This window comes from Melozone crissalis, unplaced genomic scaffold (assembly GCF_028551555.1).
Source record: "Melozone crissalis strain CALT ecotype California unplaced genomic scaffold, PUWL_Pcris_2 ptg000018l_1, whole genome shotgun sequence".
NCBI classification, from domain to species: Eukaryota; Metazoa; Chordata; class Aves; order Passeriformes; family Passerellidae; genus Melozone; species Melozone crissalis.
This window is the reverse complement of record NW_026535796.1, coordinates 20,278,773-20,292,995: the sequence shown is the minus strand read 5'-3', so window position 1 is coordinate 20,292,995 and position 14,223 is coordinate 20,278,773. Positions and strand designations below refer to the sequence as shown.

At 39.8% G+C, this 14,223-nt stretch overlaps 1 protein-coding gene across 1 annotated transcript in view; it reads left to right on the top strand.

Moving 5' to 3' along the window:
* Positions 1-14,223, top strand: part of SPTBN5 (spectrin beta, non-erythrocytic 5) — an 89,459-nt gene that overhangs the window by 30,591 nt on the left and 44,645 nt on the right. The window contains exons 28-33 of the mRNA XM_054276192.1: positions 6-151; positions 1,336-1,450; positions 3,317-3,427; positions 4,569-4,748; positions 8,666-8,869; positions 10,111-10,260. Coding sequence (XP_054132167.1) covers positions 6-151; positions 1,336-1,450; positions 3,317-3,427; positions 4,569-4,748; positions 8,666-8,869; positions 10,111-10,260 — 906 coding nt within the window. The remainder of the gene's footprint in view (positions 1-5; positions 152-1,335; positions 1,451-3,316; positions 3,428-4,568; positions 4,749-8,665; positions 8,870-10,110; positions 10,261-14,223) is intronic.

Here is a 14,223-nt window from a genome sequence, read left to right as displayed (position 1 = left end):
TAAAGCAACTTTGTGCCAAATACGATGCATTCCGACATCAGTTGGAAGCAGCTGGGAAAAGAGTTGTGGCTTTCCAGCAGCTGGCAGACAACTTGCTGAGCCAAGGGTATTCTGAGTCTTGGGAAATTCGGCAGATGCAGAAACAACTAAGGTAGGAGCCTTCTGTTAGATCTAAAATGCTTTGTCCTTTCCATCTGCTCTCAAGGAGGAGGAAGTAACAAGAAACTAGGAAGGGATAAGGCATGTCCTCCTGATTCTCTAATTGCAAACTATGTAGTTTGCTCACACAGAGTTGATTCCAGCCTCGTTTAAAAATAAACATCATACTTGCTGTTCTGGCTTCTTGTAAATTGCTTTGGAGGTGTTTTACAAGGTGAACTTCCTTTGCCCTTTGAAACAGGATCACCAGCTGAAAGGCTCAGAGTTTAGGTGCTTTTTATTGCTGCTTTTTTTTTTTTTGCGTTTGAATCCCATCACTGCACTGCAGAATAACATTGAGATGCTCTGAACTTCTTAGTTCTGGCATCAGTCCAAACTGGCCCAAAGGAGAAGTGGGTCTGCAGGCAGCTGTGGTCACCACAATATAAGAGAGTTATTAAGCTATTAGAGAGTGTCCGAAGGGGGCCGTGAGGATGATGAAGGGCCTTGAGGGGTAGCTCCTCATATGAGGAGTGGCTGAGGTCACTTGGTCTGTTCAGCCTGGAGAAGACTGAGGAGAGACCTCACTGCAGTCTGCAACTTTCTTGGGAGGGAAAGAGGAGGAACAGACACTGATCTCTTCTCTGTGTTGACCAGTGACAGGACCAAGGAAATGGCCTGAAGCTGCGTCAAGGGAAGCTTAAGTTGGATATTAGGAAAAGGTTTTTTACCCAGAGAGTGGTTGGGCACTGGAACAGGCTCCCCAGGGATGCAGTCACATCACCCTGAGTTCAAGAAATGTTTGGACAAGGCCATCAGATGCATGGTGTGATTCTTGGGGTGTTCTGTGCAGGGCCAGGAGTTGGATTTTAATGATTTTTGTGGGTCTTTCCCAACTCAAGATATTCTATGATTCTATGCTTGGTACTCCAAGTACTGCATATAAAACCTGAAATGTGCAATTGAGGGGGGAACTCTTAAATAGGACCATTTCTTTAAGTTCCTGGAGCAAACAGGAGGACAGAGTAGGGTAAGAGACATGCTGCCATTCAGAGAATAACTCCAACAGAATTTAAAGGCAGGAATTAAAAACTAAGCAAGAACAGGTTCTGTTTTCAGTACTTCTTTAGATATTTGGTCTCCTTTATTCCTAGTTTAAGTGTTTTACATTGTTCTTTTCCCCATTTTACCTTGAAGGAACTCTTGGGAGGAACTGTTGGAAATGACCAGATCACGAGGTGAGCAGCTGAGAGATGCTGAGGCAATTCACAAGTGTTACCAAGATCTGACAGATGCTCTGGCCCATATTGAGGTAAAAATTCATAGGAAAATCTCATATAATGCAAACTTTATTTCAGTTTTTTTTTGGTGGAATATTCTTATGATTCTCAGCATTCTTACTGCTGACTTCAAATCCTGGGTAAATCTTTGACACGTGACTACTTACCTTATGCGAATCACTGGTGAAACAAGGTGGAGCTGGAGTTGCTGATCTGTGGGAAAAGCTGAGAGATCAGGGTTTGCACTAAGGTGCCTCACAGTGCAATGCATACAGTGATGTAGTTTGCAGTCATCAGGCCTAAGAAACTACTGCCTTACCATGGTGGTTCTTTGTACACTGTTGTCGTTTCATGTGTGCTGAAGAACTCTCCTCTGAAAAAGGCATTTGTTTGGATTACAGTGACCATTAGCCTGGAAAGTTGTCAGGCAATCGTGTGATCTGAAGCAAAAAGCTGAGCCAAAAATCTTTTCCTCTCATTCCAGTGCCCAGTACTGGCAATAATTTCAAACTGTCCCAGCATGAAAACTAGGGGGAGAAGTCTCCCAAAAAAAATCTTCAGCCTTCTGTTTTATCTGAACATCCTGAAGAATTTCACAGAGAAACCACATCCTTGCTGTAATGAGAGGTGTGGTTTCCCTAACGCAGATGTTTACAGGAGGCAGTGATCCAAGGGGTTCCACTGTTTGCAAGGCAACAGGGCTTTGTTTGGTTACATGTGATGAATTTTCTACTTGTTTGTGCTGGCAGAGGCTGCCCTATTCAACCATGTTATTCCTGTTTTCTTCCCCTGTCATGAAGAGAAAATCAAACACAATATTTCACCATTTACTAGCTGGGCTTTTCAGAATCTGGTGCTTATTTAACTTCAATGATGAAGTAGTTAATGCTGAGACAGTGACAAGTAAGGCTTCAAAAACACTTCACAGACCAGCTGTTGGTTTACCCCCATGCTGAGTTTGGTCCAGGCAGCCACTACACCCTTCTTGCATTGCATCTTGTTAGTAGCTTCACACCAGGGAGGGAGAGCAGTCATCTCATCCATCCCTTCCTGTGTACCCTGGTCAGAAGCCCACCAGGGAAAGCTGTTCTCAGAGGAACATAGTACTAGAAGACCTTGCTTAAGTCACCAGCTCCAGTGCCATCACAGTACAGGCAACTACAACATGCATCTCCTTCTATAGCACCTTACCAAGACACACTGCTGGTGTCCCAAACTAGCCTGTGATTCTGTTGCAGAAATGCAGTTCTTCAATGGTAAGAAATGTTCTGCTAATTTTCCCTAAACTGACCTGGAACAAATTTCTAATAATTTTACTGACAGTGCAGTTGTCCAGCTGAAATGCCTTTTCGTTTTGCAAAATTTCCAATGCATGTCTGGGTAACAACTACATCCATTCAGAACCTTTGCTGAATTAAAAAAATGTTTACATTTCCATTTATGTAGTGGTCCCTCCATTTCTCTCATCTTTACAGCAATCTTTCTTGTGCATGTATAACCAAAATTGTATCTAAAGATGGTTCACAGGGAGAATGGACTGAAACTGTTGCTTGTTAATGCTACTTTTAAGAATTCACTGTCCCTGCAGTAGGTACTCAAGACTGATTCCCAACACAAAGCCTGTAAGAAATTTTCTTGTATTGTCTGATCAAGGAAAGACACAAACCTTCATTTCTAACAGTCCATTTGAATAGTTTAGCCATTAAGATATTTAAAAGTGAGTTACTAGGAGAGATTTTTCTGGCTTCATTTTATCTATCATAGTTGAGTAACTCAGAATGTCCTCAAGTGTGCCGTATCAGTTAGAGTACCCAATATTATTTAATGTAGGCTTGTAGTGAGTTTTGCTTGGAAACAGGAAAAAAACCCCAAAGCTTTCTCTGATTTCTTCTTTCCAGGAGAAATCCAAAAGTATTCCAGATGATGTTGCTAAGGACGTGAGAGGTGTGCAAACCCAGCTCCGGAACCATGTGGCCTTGGAGCATGAGCTCTCTGGGAATGAGCAGCAGGTAATGGCAATCATTTGGTGTCTTCAATGTGTAGCCAAAGTTCAGCTTTCCAAGAACAGCATAATAATAATTTGGTATTGTGAACCAAATTATTACAGTCTCTCACAGAAAGCCTGGAAATCTCTAGTGATTTTCCCTCATTTTCTGGGGTTTTTTATATAGTCAGGGTCTGATGGCAGTGATAAGGTAGGTAATTAAAACTTATCAAATAAGGTGCATACTGTAATAATTACCGACAGTAGTTCAATATGACCATTGAAGTGATTCACAGGGATATTTTTGATCATGGTTTGAAATGCAGGATTATGCCAGGCTTTGTGATATGCTTATTTTCTTCTTCAAAGGGTTCCAAGCGATTACAAGGAAAAATCCAAAATCAGTTTTATGTGCAGAGAAAATTAATATTGGTACAAATTGGATTGTGAGAAAAAGGATGGTGCTCACAATACAAATATGTAAATGTCATGTAAATAAATGTAAATTTTACAAATATGTAAAATTTTATGAGAACCTGTACCTTGTATATGGGAGACTTGATTGGCTTCAACAAACTATTAAAACTTGCATGAGTTTTCACTCTTGTATAATAGGTGTAATAGTATACAATAGTACATACAGAGTAAAACACAGCATGAGTTATACTGAGATTACTGAAGTTATCAGTAATCAGTACTTATCAGTGGCCTCAAATATTTTGGCCTTGGGGTAGTAACATTAGAATTGATCCCATCAGCTTCTCATTACTTTTAAGAGTAAAAAAGCATGAGACATGCATGAAGAGAATGTAGTCACAGTTAAGCTATATAGTCAATGAGGAAAAAATTGTTTTGCTATTACTTGAATTATAATAGTAATTATAATACTACTTTCATTATTCATCTAATAAATGATGTAGTAAAAAAGGGAAAACAAATCTGCCTCTGAAAAATCACTTGTGATGAGCATTGACAAACACTGGATGTCACTATTACTCCATACAACAGATATTATAGGAGTTTTTGTTTAATACAAGAAGAGGTAAGTCAGAAAATGCTGTATTTTCATGTACAGAAAAGATAGCCCTTATCAGAACTTGTCTTATATTAGCAGGATCTCCATGATGCTCTCCTTCTTACCCTCTTCTTTCGCCCCCTGTGCACAGCTGCAGGAGCTGATCCATGCTGCTGACCAGGTGCTGCCCCATTGCTCCAGGAAGCAGGTGGAAGACCTGAAGACAAAGCAGCAGGCAGTAGTGACCAACTGGAAGGCCCTGAAATCCAAAGTGGAGCAGCGCAGGAGACTCCTGGAGCAAGCCTACAAGCTCTATGAGTTTCAGGCACATGTAAGCACTTCTGCCCTTTGTCCCTCACTACTCAGGGAAGGTTGCCTGCAGTGGGTGTGAATCAGAGGTTCACTTCCAAGCTGGGAAAAGGCTGCAAGTGCTCTCTGTGTTATCAATCAAGCATTTAGTGCTTGTAGATATTTAGAAAGGCATTAGAGGATAAGGGTCTTTTCTATAGGATAAGGATTTTTTTACCTTCTGTAGGAATAGAAGCTTCCATGCAGAGGTGTAAGGAATAATTGTCAGCTGTCACAAGCAGTCACCACTTTGCAGGAGTAGCAGTAATCTTCTGAAAGTCTTTGCAATTTCCACTGAGTAAGAGTGACAAAAAGAGATGTTACTGTCCCATTTATAATGCATAAAAGTTTGTTCTTTCACTCTCTCAGGGCATGCAATAACCCTTCACTTACCTCGCGGCACGTATCAAATACAACTCACTGATTTTTGCACTAACCTCTCAAGCTGCTCAGACAGGGACACGGATATATCAGCATAGCATCAAAATCAGCAATGCACAGTTACTTTGTCTCCAAAGAACTCAGCAGGTCACTGAGCTGTGATTTGGCATGGGGTACTCTGCAAACGTCAATAGTCTCAGTGAAGGCACTTGAGCTACGCCGCTACAGATCAGTAAATTATTGCTGCAAGCACTGCAGGTGCTAAACCAGCAAGATACCCCCTTATATCATGAAAGGAATTGCTAATGTAGATTTCAAGAATGCATTTACATTTTTTTATTCTTCAACTGTTCCAAGTGTAACTATTGTGTCAATGCAAGATACTTCTGGTAGTTCACATTCTGCTTCCATTTTTAGTGGGAAGCAGAGAGTGTCCAGATTATGTTCACCTGAAAAAACTTGCTGCAAGTTTGTGTTAGGACTGTGATCTGGGATCAAGACCACAACAGAGTGTACATGGTTGGTTTTTTTAACATGAGACGCATCTGCATAATCAATTAATCCACTTTAAGTCCAAGTGTTTAAATTAGCATTACCTGTCATATTTTATACAAAGAAATGTTATATAGTTAGAGATAAAGGATGTTTATGGCAATTTGGGGGCTTCGAGGGTTTGGTTTGTTTTTCAACTGCTGCAAGTTCCATTATCATGTGCAGAACTGTTGATGGGGAAAATTAGTGTGATTCTACTGATGTAGGTGAAAAGTTCATTTGCCCACTATCTTTCTAACAGTATCTAGGACTCATAGAAAGAACAAGGCAATGTAGAATGTACAATTTTAGAATGTATTTTTCTATCATATATATTGGATTCTTGAAGTCTTCAGCCTGGAGGCATTTTCATCAGGAGGTGGATCTTGGTGGATTTGACCATTAAAATGTAGTCACTCAGAGTTCACTTCTTTATTGATTTAGTCATTGCTTACATCATAGATTTAGTCTTTTACTTCAGATAAAAAATGTTAAGCTGTCCCCATCCTGTGGGAGTGTTAGTCTAATTTTTATTGTTGGAATGATGCAAAACACCTTTGGTTTGAATTTTGTCTGAAATGTGTGATGCAGCCTGTGGTCTGAATGACAAATCTATAGCTCATGTCTTGCTCTGCCAGTGTGTCCTTTGATCTTCATGACTCTTGACATCATTAAACAAAATGACAAAGCCATGTGACCATATTCTCAGTGATGTGTCTAGATGGGACTATGCCTCAGGCAACTCCCTCTGTCTCTGATGTCAGGCTGATGGCAAAAAGTATTCCCAGTCCTCTCAATTTTCACCTCCTTACGTGACAGTGATTCCTGAAGAAGTGAAGAGCTGGTTCTGCAATTTGGTAAGCCTGTCTTGCTGCCCAGATGGGACAAGGCAGGATTATGCAGCCATGGCTATATAACTGTAGAAATTTCAGAAACTCTACAGTAGGTTAGAGCAGCTTTGCTGCAGAATATTGCCCAAACTACTGAAGGCAAAGAGGCAACTTTGCCTTTCCTCTTTCAGCTGTGCCAAGAGGTGCACAAATTTAATGTTAGTCATAGCTGCTCAGAGTACTTTTTCCATTATATTGTTCATTTGCCATCCACAGGGCCTTTTCATTTAAAAATCATCCACAGATTAAACAAACAAACAAACAAAACAATTTCTAGAAAATGAGAATTCTGCACCATCATCTAGTGTATCTCCTTACACCCCAGCAAGTACAATTTTAATGTGATGAAGTAGCAGAGCTGAACCTGACAACCCACAGCACAGCAGAGGGCTTCAGATCTTCCACAGAACTTTGTCAAGGAAGATGAGTGTAGACACAGACTCAAAGTATTTCTGAATGATCTGAGGCTCTTACTGTGAAGTTTGTGCTAGGATCTGCACAATCAGAGTCAGGCTCTGCTTAGGAGTTTCCTGCAGACAGATGCCTACTCTATCCTTAAATATTGCTGGCAGTGGTAGTCCAGTAACCTCTTATTGGCTCTTGACTTGTTCCATTGCATTATATATCCTGAGGCTTATGGATTTTTTCCTAATGCTTAGCTCAAAAATCTCAGGGAGTTTTAGACATTTGCAGTGCCAAGTGCAATGTCAGTGTCTACAGTGACATCCAGCTGTGTGAAGGAATTAGTTCTACAAATGGAAATTATGCCAACAAGTGTGCACTACCATGGGCCCCTTTAAAAGGACCACAGTCTTCTTAAAGAGTCATTTAGTAGCTGTGTTCACTGGCTTTAAAAAAGCAGTATCTTGCCTTTAAAGGCTAAAGTCAAGACCCCAGATTGGCCAGTTTCAATTTTGTGGTGCTTTTCTGAATTTTTTTTCCTGGCTGTCTTTACAAGATTTTCATGATATGAGCAGAAATAAATCTATGGGTAGAATGGAGCAGCCAAGAATCTATTTCCATTACATATTTTCCTTCAGTGAAAAAGCCAGCAACCATTTAAAAGATAAACAAAAAAATTTAGTTTTCTGCAATAAAAGAGAATTTTTCTTCAGCACTTACTATAAATAACAGTACTTTAAAATAAATAAACCTGAAAGACCATTTACTACCTAAAAATTGAATAAACTAATCCAGACATAGCTAAACTATAACCAATTTAATCACCATAGATAATCCCTTGTATATCCCTCACAGTCCTAGTTTTTACTGACATAAGAGCAAAACTCCTCCTGCAGATTCAAATAAGATGCCTTAAGTAAGAGACTGTTGAAGTATAGAGTCAAATGGAGAAAAAGACATACAGAGAACAACAAATTATTTTTACTTGTACAGTTTTCTTCAATCACAATTTAAAAATAAACCTCAGGGATTTGTTTTAGCATTTTCATGCTCATAATTGCTTCACACATTTTGAGTTATTGCAAATATATTTATTGGTTCATCAGATTTTGAAAGTAAGCTAGCATGGCATACTTGTTCCTCCCAATCTCAGTCCTATAGTTCCACATACATAATATGCTTATGCAATTTATTCTGACCTGTGATTTACCCTTCTCTCAGTTCTATTAGAGTGCATTTGTTTTTTTCCTGAAAATTCTCACTCTCATTTTAGAATATGTGCATAATCTAACTTTCCAATAGGCTTGTATAAGCAAAAGTTTTCACAAAAATGTAAGATGACCTAACAATGACCATATAAACATAGGTTTATCCTTTATGAGGGAATGACATCAGAAAATACTTTAATAAAGATGGATTAAAGGGCAATAAATGATATCATGCTGCCACTGATATGATAAGACAGTTCGATTAAGATACTATAAATCATGTAACACAGTATATAGGAATTCCTGTAGTCGTGTTATCCATCGCTATAAAATTCATAGAAATACTGCAAGCACTAGTGAAAATTTTATTTATCTATTATTTTATTACCTATTATTCACTTAAAGTTGAAGAGTCAGCCTTAGATTTTCCTACCTGCTAACCTAAGTTTGAGCCCTAACCTGAATTTTCATATTTTCTGGGGTTCCAGGTGTGGGACTATTTCTTATGGACAGCAGAAATCATAAGGGAAATGAGAGCCAAGGAGTCTATTCGGGACATATCTACCAGCAGCCTGAGACTCACCCAGCATCAGCAGCTGCTGGCAGAGATCGAGGCACGAGAGGAGAAGTACAGTCACGTTGTACAGCTAGGACAGTCCCTCTTGCAAGATGAGGAAATGCCATCAAAAGAGGTAATTGAAACTCCTCTGAGCTCAGTCATACATGTTCAGCACTGCACCCCAAGGTAACTATGATTCTGTATTTTATCACACTGTGAGATTCAAGTCACATACTCACTTGTCCCTGTGCATGACCTACATTTGCCTCGGTATGTGACCTATCTTGGGCACAAAAACATATGCTTCTTTTCTAACTCCAGCAGCAGATGTGTAGAGGCATTTCCTAAAGGCCCCCTGCAGCAAATCTGGACTTTTTCACCAAGAATTTCACCATGTTCAGAGCCACGGAGTCAACTCTACAAACTTCCCAAACTGGATTTTCAAACAAGTGCTACACTTTGTATTACAGTGGTATACCCACACCAGGACAGTCTGGACAAAATCCTGTCAACCAAAGAATGAAAACACTCAAACATATGAGAGAGTTTAAAGATTGATTGAAACATTTTCTGTAGAAAAACATTACACTAGAAAATACACTAGTAAAATATACTCCCTGGAAATGAAAGATTTAAATCAAAATGTCAGTTTACTCAAGACAAATCGCTTTTAAGATTCTCACAGCATTTATTTCTTTTCTAGTACCTGCCAGCTCGTTTCTCCCCTGATAATTCATTAACATGTCTGTTGAATACCTTCAGAAAAATGCAGAGTTTGTGCAAGTTACTCTCCCATCTCACCAAGCTATTTCCTGAAAATTTGCTGGATATTGCACTGTATGACTATGGTAGCTAGAAATCTTGCTGACTTTGAAGTCCTTTGCCTGTAGAAAAAGGCAGGAAAAAAATAATTCATAGAAGTGTTTGAAAGCTGAATAAAGTCTAGCCTTGTGGCATGAATTCACTGATTAGAAAATTATGCTATGTTGATAATTTTTATTTTAATATCTATCATATAAAAGTTTGAAGTGCTATAACAGCACTCCTAATGCTTAAAGATAATGAAGAATTAGGATCTGATGCTAGAAGTCACACTTGAGAAACAGTTACCTTTCTTTGCTTTTGGTTTGGACTGCTATATATGCTCTAAGCAGCACTTCTCCATTGCAGAAATGAGGCACCTTTGATTATCTCTGTGCCCAAACAGAAGTGCTAGAACTTGTTCTAGTTGTTTGGGGTTTTTTTTCTGTTTAATAAATTTGTGCCATTTAAAGGCATTATCCACCACTCCACTTAATCCTTTCTTCTGTCAACTTACCCGGGTCATGGGATATAAAGATCAACACAAGTTTTTAATTGGAATTTTTTTTTCAGATTCAGCAGAAGCTACAGGCTTTGTTGGAAGAGAAGAAAAATGTATACAACGCATGGAGACAGAAGAAGGAGTGGCTGGAAAAAACGCACCAAGAACAAATGTTCTACAAGGATTGGGATCACCTTGACATGCTCCTGAACTCACAGGAGGTGAGCAAATTATAAACTTGAAATAAGCAGCTAAAACCTTCAAGCATGTAAACTCTTTCAAACTGAAAGTGCCACTAGTGTTCACCTACAGCTTGAAATCCCTGTGCCTGTGAAAAGATATTGTTTGTGTTGTGGTATCACTTGGAGACTGTAGCAATGTGCAAGAAGCCTTCCTTTCTCATGGGGCTGAGGTGTGGAACAGAAACAAGTAGATGATCCTTACCTGAAAGATAATTCACTGCAAATATACCTAAGAGGGAACATGTGAGCATCACAACAGAAGAGGGAGACAAGAGTCCAATATTAGTCCACTTTACAAACAGATCTCAGCTTGCCAGCTGCTTAACCACTGACAAATTTGGTAGGATTCAGAGAAAAGAAATTGTAAAGAGGATTTGAAGGGATTTTACTTTGCAGGTGTTGCTGGAATTCTCACCTCAGGCTGAGAGTTATGCTGGGAAAATGCAGCTGGAGGGAAATGGATGTCAGCAGTGTGAGATAATACAGGAAAGTGAATTAATTTCTCAGTTCTACAAGGGCATTGATAGGAGTGTGTAGAATAACAATGAAAGGAGCGTTATCTTCTGTTTGATGCAGTTGAGAAAAACGAGCTAGTGAAAAAGGCCGTCTCATGAAAAAAAAGAGGGCAGATATAATCAGTGCAAAGAGACAGAAGGATGTTCTTATTATCAGCATTTTGCAGGTCTTGAAATAGATTGGTTTTCAGCATTATCGAATTATGCTTTGTCTTCCTTGCACTTTCTTTGATTCGTGTAACTATTTCAAAAGGTTCCATTTCGAGGTCTGGCATTTGCTATTACAAAACTGAGTGCGGTCACTCTGAAAATTCATGAATTGATAGATTGCTGCAATTGTGCTGAGACTCGGCATACAAACCACATCAATGGGTTGCAGGTTGCCAAACTGAAGGATTGGTGCAATGCTGGAGGAGGTTGCACGTCTGGGTCATTTTTCATTAAGGAAAAATAATTCTTAATTCTCCAAGACCACTGAGAGCAAAATATATTGGCTCTTATTTTGCACTGAGCTCGATTTTCCACCAGTGCTTTCCACTGGCACTAAATACTGGCACTAAATCCTTTTGGAAACTGACTCTGAGCTGTGCCATGCAGTGATACTTAACCCTTTGGAGCACATGGGCCTGGAGATTTCTGCTACTCCTTCCTTGAAGGAAATGCATGTCTATATAATTCTTCATAATTGGTTCTTTTAGAAAATGTGACCTACATTCTGGATTTTGTAGCGTGAAGCAGAAAGTTTCACCTAGGTGTAAAATATTACATAATTCTGCCCACTATTTGTTATATGGCAAATATAAAATATATAGCACATTTGCTTATATAGCAAATGACATGATTTGCATTATATCTATCTCAGTTCCCGACCAAGCAGTGATACATCATTGTTAAGCTCCTGCATGGGAGCTTATCAGGGAGAATGTAAACACTACAAAAGTTTGGCCACTTCATTTTTTTCTCTTTTCATTAAACGGATATCAGCCAACACAGGGAGGCACTATCACTACAGCATCTGCTTTGCTCTGTGTAATGCAGGGGTAAATGTGTGGGAAGCTACTGTGGATAGGTGATTTTTTGCTCCTCAGTTGTGACTCCTGGTTGCAGAAGTCTGTATTACTCATACATGAAACGATATGAAAGGGTAATGCACCTGGCAATTCTGGTATGGCCCCAGCACTTTCTCTACAGGTCAGTGGCACTTCACATTATTTCTTTGTTTGGATGAATTTGCCATTGCCATAGGTTGTGACGTAGGCTGCCACAAGAGGGCTGGTGTTCATCAGAAGCTAGGTAAATTCTCCTGGTGGGATCAGAAACCAGAAGTTTCTTCAGCCAAAGCAAAGCCTGAGAATGAAGATTGTGACCTTGAGGACCATGAAGAGCAGTTCTGTTATCAGAATCTTTTTCCCACAGTATCCTCTCTATGAACTTCAAAGGAGCCTGGTGCTCAGTTTTTCGCACTGACACTAAGCACCCAGAAGGTGGAACAGTAAAGTGAGGATGCTTGGCTGTCCCTTGCAACAGCTCTTCACACAGACCACACTTTACAGTCAAGCTGTCTCTTTACAGCTGCTGCCATCTGCCATGTAGATCAGAATAAGCAATTTGACAGCGGAATGATGTTCCTTAGTCACTACTTGTATTTCAGTTTTCTGCAGTTGAAGAACTCTTGGAAGAGAAATCTATTTCTTTTGGATTGAACTCTGTTACTACTATATAGAGTTAAAATGTGGCTTCATAGTGATACAGACAAGCAGGATGATAGGAAAGCAGTTTTATTCAAATATGTTTTTAAAAAAGAACTCAACCAGGACATCAGCTGAAGAATCTCAAACCATTTTCCCAATAGGAATTTCATCATTTGCTGCTTTCAGAAAGAACAAAAGCAAACACGCATTCAAAAAGGATTCCTATCAGGCAAACAAATAGAAGCAATCTCTCCACCCTTTTTGTTTCTTCTGACTTTTGTGTTTGAGTTAAGGCTGTTATGTGCATTTCACTTCTTATGTCTGCAAAACATCTGTGTAAGAAAGCATGCCGTAACTTTTCAATCCTGTTTTGGCTGTACTTCATATGCCATAGACCAGAAGGAAGAAACAGGCAAAGGAAGAAGGTAACAGAGGAGTATTTTAAACTAAGAATTACTAGTAAGAATTGCTCTTTCATTCGCTGTCTGTGCCACTGTGACAGGTTTGACTTTAAGCCAGCATCTTATATTACATCCAAGTTACTTAAGCCTTCAAAAGATTTCTGCAGAATATCATCTACCATTGTTCTGTGCTAAGGAAAACAGAGTACATGTGAACAAAATTAGGCAAAATCAATTTTTAATTTTTTTATTGTTGTTAATTCAGTTGCGCCATCAAATGGAACTTCTGTAGGAATCTCTTGTAAGAGCTGCAAACTGAGATCTTGTCATGCAGAGTGCAGACAATTAACAGCTGAAAAAGGGAAAGAAAGAAAAATTTTTTTTTTACTTTGAGCAGAAACTGTGTCCAGTACTCTCTGCTCTGTTCTGATCTTTTCACAGCAGCAGATCCACTGCTCAGGTTAGCTGCTTTTTTTTTTCCACAGATGAAATAACAGAGAGTTTGCAGGCTGTCTCTGGCAGGCACTTTTGGCTCCCTCCTACTCTGTCTGCAGTCTCGCTGTCAGAACACTCAGGGAGCAGAGCCGTATGCTCCGTAATTTATCTTTCAGCCCATCCCACACTCATATTGCTTCGCAGACATGACAAGAGGTGGTAGCAGTTTTAGAAGAGCTGAGATTTTTTATTTTGAATGTGGATTTTTTTTGTTCGCATTTTTCTTCCTGGAGAATGTTTATTCAGCTCTCATTCCTTTGCTTCAGAAGAAGAATGGAAATTTCCAATGCCAAAGGAAAAAGGATTAGGACTTGGTTTTAAGCACAGGGGGGAAGGCAAGCTCTGTGGATTTGAATTGTGCATCATTTAGGACTAAGCTTCAGAATGTCATACAGGGACCATTGCTGCAAACCTTCATCTGCAACCTACATCTCCACTGTGGAAGTGCTGCTCTCTTCCTGTAGAACGACCCCACCTCCCGCTTTTGAATCTGCCGTGCAGGACAAGCATTTTCAAAAGATGCCAGTGCCAGCTTGGCATCCTCCCGCTGGTCAATCAGTTGCCAAGCTTGCTCCAGGAAATGCCATCTCACCACCTAGCAGTGTGTCTTACTGCTCAAGGCTAGATGTCATCCTGGCACACATAGACCGGAGGAAAGGCTTTGGGAGCACTAGTCCCTGTGTCACTCCTGATGAGACATCCACATGTTCCAGTGCTTGCAAGGATCCTTGGGACCATGGATATGAGAGGTCTGGCACTCAGTCAACATCTGCATCTTACAAGCAATATTCAAAAAGAGAAAAAAGTGTTCATCGTATTTCCCCTGGAACCAGTGATCCC